The sequence below is a fragment of the Mustela lutreola genome, chromosome 6, assembly GCF_030435805.1.
Source record: "Mustela lutreola isolate mMusLut2 chromosome 6, mMusLut2.pri, whole genome shotgun sequence".
Classification (NCBI taxonomy): Eukaryota; Metazoa; Chordata; class Mammalia; order Carnivora; family Mustelidae; genus Mustela; species Mustela lutreola.
The window spans coordinates 88,960,337-88,973,177 of record NC_081295.1 but is presented as its reverse complement, the minus strand read 5'-3'; the positions used below and the strand labels follow the sequence as shown (position 1 = coordinate 88,973,177).

At 55.6% G+C, this 12,841-nt stretch overlaps 1 protein-coding gene across 4 annotated transcripts in view; it reads right to left on the bottom strand.

Moving 5' to 3' along the window:
* The window catches only part of FOXP4 (forkhead box P4), a 51,728-nt gene that overhangs the window by 21,280 nt on the left and 17,607 nt on the right, over positions 1–12,841 (bottom strand). For all 4 annotated transcript variants that reach the window (XM_059177910.1, XM_059177911.1, XM_059177912.1 and 1 more), the window contains exon 2: positions 11,255–11,507. In XM_059177910.1, coding sequence (XP_059033893.1) covers positions 11,255–11,491 — 237 coding nt within the window. In that variant the 5' untranslated portion in view covers positions 11,492–11,507. The remainder of the gene's footprint in view (positions 1–11,254; positions 11,508–12,841) is intronic.

Sequence of the window (12,841 nt, the reverse complement as noted above, 5' to 3'; positions counted from 1 at the left end):
ATAATCTGCCCAGGATCACAGAGTGAGGATCTGCACTCAGGAAGCCTCAGCCAGGTGGCCAGTCTGGACTCGAAGGGAGTAGCACTCACTTGGGGTCACTGCACCCAGTTGAGGGGGATTAGGGCGGAGTCTCATGTTCTGAGCATGGTGTGACCTTCTGAGTCCAGGGATCTGGGTGCAAGGCCTGGTGGTATGGGGGAATTTGGTCAAGTCCTCAAGGGTGTGTCTGAACTTCCAGCAAGTAGCTCTGACCTCACTGTGGTGGTCCGGGCTCAGAGGCCCTCGTGGCTTGGACTGAACTGGGAGCTGGCAGGGTCATAGCAGTGGAGATGCATGGACTTTGCAGAGGGAGCAGCTCTGGCCCATCCCTGAGTCTGGAAGGTGAGCAGTGAGAGGTCTGGTGGGAGAGTGGGGGGCTCAGAGAGGGAGGCCCAGGAAGTTCTCTGTAAGGATGGTCAAGCCCTTCATCACCCCACTCTGGATCAGTGCGGGGTTCAGAGGCAGGGGACATGGGGACCTGTCCTGAATCCACATTCCAGGAGCACAACACCTGTCTTCCCTCACGTTCCCCAGACAGTTGTGTCCAGGCCTCTGACAGGGATTCTGGCATCAGACAGGCCTGGGTTTGAATCCCAGCTGTGCCACTGACCAGCAGTATGACTGCTGTGGGCACGTTACACTGTCTTTGTGCTTCAGTCTTCTGCAAACCCGGGATACCATCCATCTCTGAAATACCAGTGGGACAAAAGGACCCAAGCTGGGCACCAAGGCGGTGTAGTGAAGGGTCTGTTCCCTTCCCTTCTAAGGAATGTGGGTTGTCCCCCCTTGGCTCAGTGAGCCAGCAGCCAGCATGGCCTCCTGCCCAGCATGCCTGCATAACGACACGTGCTCACTGTGGCCCCTCACCTCTGTCCACGCACACACACTCGTGTTTGTCCTCATGTGGACTTCTGCTCCCTGACCTCATCACGCGCACCAACAAGGCAAAACCTTATGTGACACACTCATACACACTCACCACCCGGCAAACACTCCCAAGTGCCCACTGCATGTTCACACACGCCCTTCGAAGCCCCTTCCTTACGGCCACTGAACAGCTGAGCTGTCCCCAGCCTTGAGCCTAGCTTCTCTTAGCATGGTCTCTAAACACTCACTGGTGTGTCTGTGGGCGTGTGGCCCCCAGCATACCTGGAGCTCACATAAGTGCGCCCCTCACCAGCCCCCCAGATCCCAGGCCTTCCCCAGCCCCTCTCTTCCCCTGGACAAGTGGCCTGGGGTTTCTTCAGCATGATTCACTTCAGAAAGCAGAACTCTGACCTCTTGGAGTCAAAAGGCTCTGAGAAGCTATGGAAAGGGGGTGGGGGTGGGGGGCGGCGGTGCAAGAAGGAAGGGAGGTGGCCACGTGGTCATTGGGAAGGAGCCCCACCTCTTGGTGCCTGAGTGATCCCCTCCAGGTCTAATGAGTCAGACACATGCTCTCTGTCAAAAAGGTGGAGGTGGGGTAGAGAGGTAGGGGGCCAGAGGTCAGGGGGCGAGCTGGGGGAAGAGAAAGCCTTGGAGAAGCTGGCTGGCCTAGGTGACCCAGAGGGGAAACAGGGGAGGGGTTTCCAGCAGAAGTTGGGCAGGGGGTGGTCCGGGGAGCTGGGTTCACTCCCCATAGACTCTCTTACTTTGTGGTCCCCTGGAGCACGAAATTACAAGATTTGCAGGAAACAAGGATAGGCCTTCCAGTCTTCATCTGCGATGGACCCTTCACTAACCCTCCTGCCCTCCTCCCACTCCAGGCCTTTCCTCTCCTGCAGGAGGAAAGAGACAAGTTGCCCAGCCAAGGCTGGACCCTCCTGGGATTGCCTCCACTCACATCCTCCTTCATGTTACTGAGCCCCTGCTGTACTCGAGGGGCTGTGCTGAGTGCCAAGACTCGGACACACAGAACCTGGCCTGCCCTAGGACTTACAGCTGCAGAGCTGCAAGGACAGTCGCCCATCAGAGCCGGGGTGGAGGTGAGCACCGGGCCCTAGAGCCCAGAGAAGGTGGCGGCACTCGCTGCCCTGACCGGACTCCTGAGGGGTGAGGTCCTCAGCTGGAAAGGAAGCTGAAGTGTGTTCCTGGCACAGTGACCCCCACTGTGCAGAGGAGTGAAATCGCCCAGCAAGTCCAGGGACCCTGAAACCATTCCTGGGCAGCGGGAGAGGCTGGAGGAGTCCCAGTCCCACTTCATTCATTCATTCATTCCTTCATTCATTCACTTACTCACATGCATGACTGCCCACCATGCACAGGCCCTGCGCTTAGAGGTGACAGAGAGGTAATGATGGATAACTCAAGGTCATTTAGTGTCATTTGCTTAGTGCTCAGCCCTGACCCAATTTAGAATGGTTTGGGTACCACTGAAAAATCACGCCATGGGTGCCCAGGGCAAGGGTAATGGGCAGACCCTGGACCTGGGGTCCAAGATCCCTTCTCCAGATGGCCTGGACAGGACCCTGTCCACTCAACGTACTCCAGTGCTGCTCCATGCCCCATGCCACACCACTGCCCACAGCTGGGGACAGCACTCTGGGAGTGAGGGGGTCCCTCTGGCCCAGGATGCCCTCCTCCAGGGCGGTCACCCAAGGGAGCAGGTAGGTTGGAGACTTCCTGAAGCCCCACCGAAGTCCCATCCAGCACTTCCAACACGCCAGGCCTCATCTACGCCGGCTGCTGGTCCTGGGGCCAGGGTGCCCGCTGCTGAGAGATGTGGAGGATGAGGGCCCCCACCCCAGTACAGCCAGCTCCATTTTCTCTGACCAGGTTACAGCCCCCTTGAAAACACAGATGTTGTCAAATGCACCTGTGAACCCCCTCCCGGCCAGCAGCAGACGGTGGACACATCTGTGCAATTCACTTTGGTCCAGGCTGAACAGGGGCAGCAGGCCGAGGGGACAGAGTTCAAGAGCTGGCGTTTGTAGAGGACTACATCTGATTGAAGCCTCATCACCTTGAGCGAGGCAGGACTTGTGTCACGGTCTCCATCTTCCAGACAAGGAAGGAAACTGAGACCCAAGTTTCCATGGGCAGGAAATGGAGTCCGCACACCTCTGGCTGCCCAGTCCCTCTGACCCCTGCAAGGCCTTCAGGAGCTTGTGCATGGTCCCTTTAAGCTTAGGAGTCTGCTCTCCCCTGAGCCTGGGTGCTTCCAACTGTCTAGGGTTGAAGGGGAAATAAGGCTGGTGCAGGCAGGTAGACAAGAACCAACACAGGAATCTTCAGAAGGCTGGCCCCATGTCCCTTCCCTGAGGACCAGAGATACCCAAATACAGCCTGGGGTGGGAAAGGCATTTAGAATCCCACACCAAGGAGAAGCCATCATGCAAACCCTGGGGCAGGGTGTGTGCTCAGGGCAGAATGGAAAACTGGGAGTCATCTGGCCTCTTCAATCCCCTCTCTCCACCCCTTGGACTCAAAGCCTCATCCTCAGCTCTGTGGTTTAGGGGATAAGGTCCAGTTTTCCTTCAAAGGAAGCAGTACTAGGCCATTCAGTTTACAGACCCTGGTCAGGATCTGGATCCAAATCCTGGCTCTACCATACATTGTGTGACCTAGGTAAGTCACTTTACCTCTCTGACCTTCAGTTTCTTCCTTTGCAAAATAGGCATAACCCTGCCCTTAGTCCCCAGGGCTGCTATGAAGAGTACACGAGGCAGAGTACTTAGCATAGTGCCAGGCACCCAGTGGGTCCAGAATGGACACCAACTTTTGTCTTTACTGTTCACCTGCCACCTTCTTGTCATTTGTTAGTGCTACCTGGCAGGACCCACTCACCAAAACCTCCCTCAGCCTCTGCGCCCCACCTCTCCCCCTCCAGCTCCAGAACTGTCTTGCTAATGAAGGCGAACTCTCCCCCTCACCAACCCCCCACCTCCCCACCCCCCCCATCAGAAGTCATTAGCAGGATCTCCACAATTAGGAACAAATGGCTTATAACGGATGGCATCCAGGGAGGGCGGTCAGGATGGAGGGGAATGAAGCCAGAGCTTGGAGGGCAACAAGGGCTGCTATGAGGAGAAAAGTCTTGGGGCAGGAGGGTCTCTTGTCTGCGGGGTGAGACCACACCCTCATTTCTGTCTCTGAGAATTCGGGGGTAGAGACCGGCATCCTCTCAATGGAGGCCAGGTGCAGGGCTGCTTACTGGTCCTTTCTGTGGCCTGAGGATTGGGAGGGCAGGGATGTGGTGCTCAGGGGCCAGCTTGAAAGGGCTGACCTTGGAGAGTAGAGCAGCAGAACCCTACAGAACCCAGTGAGCTCCAAGTGTTGGAGGGCATCTAGTCTCATGTTTTCTAAATTGCTGGTCATGATCTAGTGGTGGGTCATAACAGCAATTTAGCAGGTCAAAAAAATGGGAAAATACACACACATTCACATATAAGGAAGCATCAGAAGTATTAGGTAAGCAGAAGCATTGTTTCAGGAAACTGTGCTAGGGCTCCAAGAAAATGTATCTTTTAGGCTGGATCTTAAGCTAAATGGTTTGTGAACCACAGCTGTAGTTCACTTTGGAGATGTGGAAATGACACAGAGAGGGACAGTGACGTGCCCAAAGTCACACAGTAGCAGAGGCAGAAACTGAATCCCCTGGGCCTCACATAGGCTTTGCACAGGGAAGCAGAGCCACGAGGTGCCGGTCAAGATGGAGGACCGTCTGGCAAATTCTGGTTTAACTTGGATTGTGGGGAGGGGCAGCCAAAATAAAATCCAAACTTCTTTTGTCTGCATCTAGCTAATTCTGGCAAAACCGAGATAGAAATTGTCTTGATAATTAATTTCCACCGGGGCTGTCTAGATTTAGGGTAAGGGGCACAGGAGGGCACTTGGGGAGGTGGTGGTTAGCCTATCCCAAACCTGAAAAGAGCCCCAGGAAAGCCCATGACCTGTTCCCAGCCTCCCTTACCCTCAGCCATACTACGACTCCCTATTCATTTGTCAGTACTCTAGCGAGGATGTGTGAAGCCCCACAGGGCGCTCCCACCATCCCAGCCTCCGGGGGATTCCGGGTCTTCGCTTTTACAGGGATCCCGTTCTAAGGTGATGAACCAGATAGTGAAAACAAAGAGAAAGAGGCTAAGAAGAGATGATGGTTAGTGTTCCAGGAGCGTTCCATGCAGGATGGCTGGCTGCCTACTTAAGCTGCATGGCCAGGGAAGGCCTCTCTGAAGAGACATTAAGTTTTAGGAGAGAACTCATTCAGGGGACAGTATTCCTGGGGGACAAAAGCACTGGTGCAAGAGCCCTGAGGCGGGACTAAGCTTGAAGCATCATGATCTACCAAGGCCTGAGTGGCCAAGCTAAGGAGTCTGCCTGGGAGGAAGACCCAGAGGTGAGCAGTAGCTAGATCATACAGGGACAAGGGTTTTTGATTGCACTCTATGCTTGAGGAAGAAATGCTAGAGGACTTTAAACAGGCAGTGATATAATCTCTGAGGGCAGATACCTAACCCACTGCTAGTAAACAGTAGGTGCCTAATAAATACTTGTTGATTGGAATTAAACAGGAAACACTTCTCTGTCCACAGCTGGAAATGCAACTCCTAACCCAGATATCTAAGGGCAGATACCTAACCCGCTGCTAGTAAACAGTAGGTGCCTAATAAATACTTGTTGATTGGAATTAAACAGGAAACACTTCTCTGTCCACAGCTGGAAAATGCAACTCCTCTGAGGCCAGAGAGCAGAGGGAAGGGGCCCAGGGAGAAAGGTCAGAGGTCAGTGGACCCAACCAGTAAAGGTACTGACTTGGGGAGATCCAGGTTCTTGACTAGCTAGGCTTTGTCCTCTAGCAGAGGCAGGAAAAACGACACGACACAGAAAAGGGGGGCTAGGAGGATTGGGGGAGAGGAGACCATAAAACCCCCGAAGTGATTCTACACCTTTTTCCCTTGGAAAAAAAAAAAAAAAAGCTTTTTGGAAAGGCTGTAAATTTTTTTTACACCAACCTCATAAAAATGACATCGGCGCATTCTCAAATTAGAACCATTAAAATGAAAACCAGCAACGCGCTGATACAGGCAGGCCCACGTGGGTGGGAGACTCAGAGCCCGGGTACACAGCCGTGTTTCAGGCCCCCTTCCCCACCAAGGCCACCAAGGGCTTCCCTGCCCCAGGAGATGAGAATGAACAAGTGACCCAGAGGCTCCGAAGCCAGGAAAGGAACTCCTCTCTGGCTCCCTGGTTCCCTCCCTGGATCTGGAAGCAGGGAAACAGAGCAGGGTGATAGTAGCACTGCCTGTCCCCCTGCTCACCCCCTGCTTGCTCGGGCACCTCCCAGACCTGCCTCAGCTGCCCGCCAGCCAGCTCTCCAGAAGCTATGGGCTCTCCAGAAGCACGTCTCTTTCCAGGTCCAGAGCCACCGTGAGCCCAGCCACTACCCTGACGCTAGTGCTTCCACAGGAGACTCAAGTGTGGGACACAGAGTAGTGCATGTGGGGGCAGGCAAGTCCCTTCCCAAGGAATCCCCCTGGGGCTGCTCAGAATCAAGGCGTTCCACTGACCCGCTGAGGGGTGGCCCTCCCCACCTTAACCTTTCAAGCTCAGAAGAGGAAACATTCAGGCACCCCTCACCCAAATTCTCCCCTGTCCCCAAGCTCCCGGTTGATCGGTACCCACAAGAACCCAGGCATAAAATAGGGGTGGGAGAGAGACAGAGAGAGTGTCAGAATTCCATACCAGAAGGGGAGGCTGGGGGTAAGGTGGGCTGGCTCCCTCCTAGTCCCAGCAAAGCAGGACCCTGGGGGTTCCTTTTCCTGGCCCGGAGCCTCTCCTCTGCCTTTCTCACCCGCCTCTGCCCTGACGCAGACACATAAAACAAGGGTGGCCTTCGGCTTAGCAACCCAGGACTGGAACAAGATGTAGGGAGTTAAGGACCTCTCCCCCTACGACCCCTATGACCTGGGTGGCGGCCTTTCTTCCCAGCCCTCTATGTCCTGGTGGAGGCAAGTCTGCTCTACGCTGCAGCTGTTGGGAGTCAGGGCCTTCACAGACAGGTTCCTAAGTCTCCCCTCCAGGGAGTTGGGGCCCCCATTCTCCCTCCAGGTCCCCAGCACCTCCTGGGGAGGGTGTCATCCTAACTAAAAGAAAAGAGCAGAGTACACAAGGTGTGAGACTGGAGAGGAGGAGTAAGTAGGGTCTGGGGGCATGAGTCCCAAGGAGAAATAGGCCCCTGACCTGAGGACTAAGACCACTGTTGACAGTGTGTGTGATGTGGGGGTATGTGTGCTAATTCACCCCATAAGCCTCCCCTTCCCAACCCGTCCCCCTAGGTAGCTTGGGCAGAGGAGGGCCAGACGCAGGAGGGGAACAAAAATGTCTTCCATTCTTCTCTTCCTCCGTGCCCTGACATCCCCCCCATCTCTTAGGAGGGGGTGAGTTAAAAGCCCATTAATGTGCAGAGCCCCCCAACCCCTTTGAATGTCCTCACAGGATGTGAACAGGGTGGGATTTGGCCCCGGTTGTCACAGCAACTGCAGTGGGAGTTCCCAGACGCTAGGCAACCCTCCTGTGACCCTCACTGACCTGTCACCCCCGAAACCAGAGGACAATGGAAATGCAGGCTCCAGAGGCCCAGGACGCCTTTCAGCACGGCCGCCAGCAGCTCTGGCAGCCCCCTCCCCGCCGGCCCAGTCCTTCCAGCCCCCCTGGGCCAGGGCGGCCAGGCCATGGCCCCAAAGCCTCTTGAGGCCCACCACCTCCCACACTTGTCCCAACCCTCATTGCTCCCCATCAGAGCCCAAAGGGTTTCTGTGCTGTCCCTGGGGAACCCCCACCCCACCCCCGTCCTGGGGACATTTCATCCAGGTGAAATCAGATTAGGGTAAGATGCAAGAACAACCTTCAAAGAAAAAAACCCTCAGAGGGAAAACAGGGGCAGAAGGAGCAATGAGGAAGGAGACTTTGCTGGGTGAAGCAAGGGGATGGGTGCACAGCTGGCATGTCTATTGGGTCCAGGGTATTCTTGAATAGCAGCTGGGGTCATCAGCTCCAGCTGGCCAGCAGGGAGCCTGGTGTAAATAAGGCTCCAGGCATGTTTGCGGAATGAATGCACACTCCCAGGCCTCCTGCACCAAGAGCCTTCTCACAGTCGGTTCCCCGTAAGGGGGTGAGACTGGAGAGCTGGTCCAAGCCCTAAGGTGGTGGGGCTCTGCCACTGAGCAGACAGGGGCTTGAGAGGGGGAGGTGGGGGCCTTGGCTGCTGGGAGAAGGGGGCAGCCAGGTGGGGACCCTCTCTCTAGTCAGACAGGGCCTGGCAGCCCAGCCATGTGACCCCCCCACCCCATCCCCAGCCTCTGTTTGAACAAGCTCCTGGCCTGCTGTTGCATGGAAACGGTGCCTGCTCTTGTTCCAAAGTGATGAGGCTGCCCTCTTCAGCACTGTTTGTCGCAGCCTCCAGTCCTGTCGCTGGCCTGACTTCTGACTCGCCCTGTTTATCTCCCTCCCCTCTGTCAACTCATTACTCCCAAAGGCCAAGCCTGCATTTCCAGGGCTTATTTATCTAGAGTGGAGGCACAGAGACCAGCAGACGGAAAGAGGGAGAGGGGCTTGGAGGCCCAAGGAGGCCTGAGGAGGAGGAATGGGAACAGTGCACAGCCTCCACACCTGCCCTCGACCTCCCTCCTCTGGAGTGGCTACTTAGGGCCTGCAGGCTGTGTTGTTTTCATTTGTCTAAGAGCTTTCAGGGCTAGGGATGGAATGCTGTCAGGCACTCAGCAACGGACGTTTATTTAGCACCTACTATGTTTCAGGCCTCCCTCCTTCCATTTCCGATAGGGGACTGTGTGATGGGGGATCAGCCAAAAGGAGGCTGTGCTGAGCTCTAGCTGCAGCTGTCCCCGTGTCACCAAGCCCAGTCAGTGTCCCCTGATCTGCAGAATGGGAATCATAACACCCACATCCCAGGGCTGGCATGGTGATTAAGTGGCCCATGTATGAGAAAGACCCAAAGCACCAAACGGAGGGAAGGTTATTGGTTTGTTTGTCCTCAAAGGACTTCCTGGTTGAGGCCCAGCAGAGGAAGGAGGAACCCACTGGGCCAGGCTTTCTTTTCTACAGTTAATCTACCCCACCAATAGTCAGGAACATTTGTTGTTGGGGGGTACCAGAAAGCATTACCCCTGAAACTTCCCGCAAAGCCTGGCTCATAGACTGGGGCTAGAAGGATGGGCCACAGACTTTCCTGTTAATTGAAAAAACTTATCATTTTAGTTTTGTGGGGTTCTTTCAGAGTTCGGAGCCAACAGAACTTTTTTAAGTCTATTTCCTTTGGCCCCGGGCCCCAGGCCCATAGTGAGCCCAAAAGGCTAAAACAGCCCTCCGCCTGCCTCCAAATCTCCACCCCAGTTTATTTGTAAACAGATATAGGATTTTCCAGGACTTTGGGATACTCCCCAAAACAAACAGGAATAACCTGAACGTGAAATATAGATGGCACAACATGGCTTGTGTGTGATGCAGAGCGAAGAAACCTGACCAGTACAGAAAGTTCTGTCTCTCCCCAGCCCACACGTGATCCCAGTTTACAGATAATCTGTGTTCACCCTGCAGTTGAAAAATAATTGTTTAAAAGACACTTTCCAGTGTCCGTAGTTCCCGAATCCGTCCCATCCCCCACCACATTCAAAACCTTTCCTAGCCCTGTGTGTACAGAGGTGGGGGAAGGGAAGAGGTGGTTATAAAAAATGGGTGGCCTTAGAGATTTCTGGTGGGGTGTGTCTTGTTATTATTTTCATAAGGGTCAGATTTGGCCCTTTGACCTTCTGTCCCCAGTAGATGTCACAAACTCTGGTCTCTTCCCCAGAGATCCTGCTTGTTAGCAAGCCTGGGAGATGCCAGCAAACTCCCAAGGGCTATCTCCCCAGGGGAAGGTGACGGGTCTCCATGGTCTGTAAGAGGAAGTGATTTCTGAAGTCCTCAATTCTGTGAGCATCTACATGGGCCACTCGGTGTGTGCAGAGACTTCAAGCTCAAATCGCACCTGATCCTAAAAATCCTATGCTTTAGGCATCCAGGAGGCCAGGGCTCAGGGTGGGGTCCAGGACTTGGCCAAAGTTGCACAGCTGGTTAAGGGACTGGCTGGGACTTAACCCGGGTTGGTTCAGTTTCTGTGTTAATAGTGGCTGACCAGCTCCAGGCAGGGTGCCGGCTTCGGATGGTGCAGCTCCGTCTGACCTCCACTCCACAGAGAGTGGTGGGAAAGGGCCCCTGAGGGGCTTATGGAGTTAGGGGAGGAGCCCCACGTTGAGCCTGGGAGAGACCACCAGGGCAAGGTGGGAATATACATCTGTGTGCACTTGAGGCAGGGGTGGGGATGTGGGTGGGGACATGACTTTTCCCAGCAGAGCCCCCAAGGGGCAGTGCCAGCAGTGAGCTCGGAGGAGCAATCAAATAAGAGGAGGAGAATCCCAAGGCCAAGGCTGGCTGGGCCGGTTCTCCTGAACTTGTCAAGCATGATTCTCCCTTTTTCCAGGGGTGGGGCTGTGGGGCCAGGACCTGGGGCCCCTGCTCTGTTATCACCAACCAGGCTCCCCACCCCAGGGCCTCTCAAACTTTAGCAGCTGGTCTTGAACTCCTGAACTCTGCCGTTTAGGGTGGAATGGTGGAGGGGGGAGAAACGGAAGGGGGAGGCAGATAGGGATCCCCAGACTGACCCCTAAAAATGGAGGCCTGCCATTGCCTCCTACCTTTGGCCTTTTCCTAGCTGCTTTGGACTCTGGTGCCTGGAAGCTTAATTTCTTCACAGCCTGGATTAGGGGCCCAGGCAGAGAAGGCAGTGGGGGATATTTTACAGTACAAAGAAAGTGAAGATACCCCTGTATACACAACCCCTTTCTCCAAGGAACATGTACCCTAGAGAGGGGTCTCCCTCCCGCAACCTTGTTCACTTAGCCAATGTGCAGGAGGAGAGCACAAACGCACATTCTCACGCTCTTCTCCAGGAGTCTCTCTGTCTTTGTCTCTTTCTGAAACGGGTCCAAGCTTCCTGACCTCTGGGCCTCCTGGGTCCCACTTCTCTCTCCTGGGAGCCCTGCTCTCCCCCTGCCTTTGGATGGCCATTGGTGTGGAAGGGCGCAGAGGGAGTCCCTGGAGGCTGGATCTTTTCAAGAGGGTTACAAGTGAGGCTGCTTGGCAGAAGCCTAGGACCTATGTCGCCAGAAAGAGAGTGGGAAGTGGCCCCGCCGAGCCCCTCTGCTCCTCCCGGTTGCCAGGGAGGGGCGCCCGCTCCTACCTGTTGCTGCTGGAAGTGCAGCAGCTCTGCCGGGCTCAACTCGCCGTTGCTGTCTGGGCCCGCCGCGGAGTCCCTGCCTGGGCCGCCTCCGCCAGCGCCCGCCGCCCCGGCCCCACAGCCGCCGCCGCCGCCGCCGCCACCGCCGCCGCCGCCATCGGCCTGCCCGGAGATACCGCCCACGCCGTTCTGGCCAGAGGGAGCCGACCTGATTGTCTCCGAGGCGGATTCCACCATCATGTCGCTCTAGCGGGACCTAGAGGGGGAGGAGAGACATGGGGGAGGGACTGAGGCTCAAACCAGGACGCGGGCTACCGGGGAAGGCAGCCAGCGAAGCCCCTCGACCCCCAAACAACACACCTCCACAGCTTAACAGCCCCCTGCCCCCCAATCCTAGGGCATCTCTTCCTCCTTAACTTCCTCGAAGCGGCTCCTACAACCCCTTTCGGGGTGCGGGCCCCCTCCCGACCATCCTCTCCCTAGGCTGGGGAAGGGGCAGCTCCACTGAGGGGCAGCTCAGTGAAGCTGAGACAGCCCCACTGCCTTCCTCCCCCACATTTTCCGGACTTCCAGGAGACTCTGGCCGGGAAGAGGAGGAGGTGATGTCTTCACCCTTGCTCCTGGGGAGGGTAAGGTAGGGAATCCCATCCACCCGCCCCCCAGTCTGGTGTTGGCCTCTCCCTCCAGGCTAGGACCGTTGGGGAAGCTAGCCTGCGGCTAGGATATCATCCCGCTAGGATATCAAAGCTCCGAGGAGCTATTCACTGGGACCAACCATATTGCTGAGCCCCACCCCCACCAGTAATGACCTCTGTGTGTGTTCCCCACAGACAGAGACTTCCCCTGGGCAGGGCCTCCTTATAGGGTCTCCTCCCCTAGGACCCAGAAAGGCTCTAATCCACACTTGTACCACAAATGTGATTGTCCTTTGCCCAGCACCTACTGGGAGCCACTCAACTGGGCTGGAGCTGGGTGGTGAAGGCAGTCAGTGGTTCCACTTCTCTGACCTGCCAAAAAGCCCTGGCCAAAAGCAGACACTCCATAACATTTACTATTTCTATTAGCACCATGATTCCTTCTCACAAAGATGGTGAGAGATAGTTATTATCATCCTGATTTTATAGGTGGAAAAACTGAGGGTCCAGACAGTTCAGGGCAAAGGGTCAAGGCCTGAATCTTGTGCCCTCCCCTCCCTCCCCAGCTGCTTCTCCAGGGGTGGAAGCATTCCCCGAAAGAGAGGGTCTGTTTGCAACGGTCAAAGGTAGCCAGGAGAAGGCCAGAGATTCCTTCTATCACTCAAGGAGGGTCCAACATCTGCTGGGGGGACAGGGGGGATGAGTGTGTATGTGTGTGTGTGTGTGCGCGCGCGCGAGCGCCTGCAGGCAACACACACACACACACACACACACACACACACACACACACTGTGATGCAAATAGGGGCCTTTAGTATACCCAGCTGCTCTCCAAGTCTGGAGTGTCCCCATTTCCCAGCTATCCCCGAAGCCACAGCCCCTTGAGAAGGACATGCATCGCAATCAAAAGGGACCTGGCTGAAACCCACCACTGATCTTTGACAGAGTCTTAAACT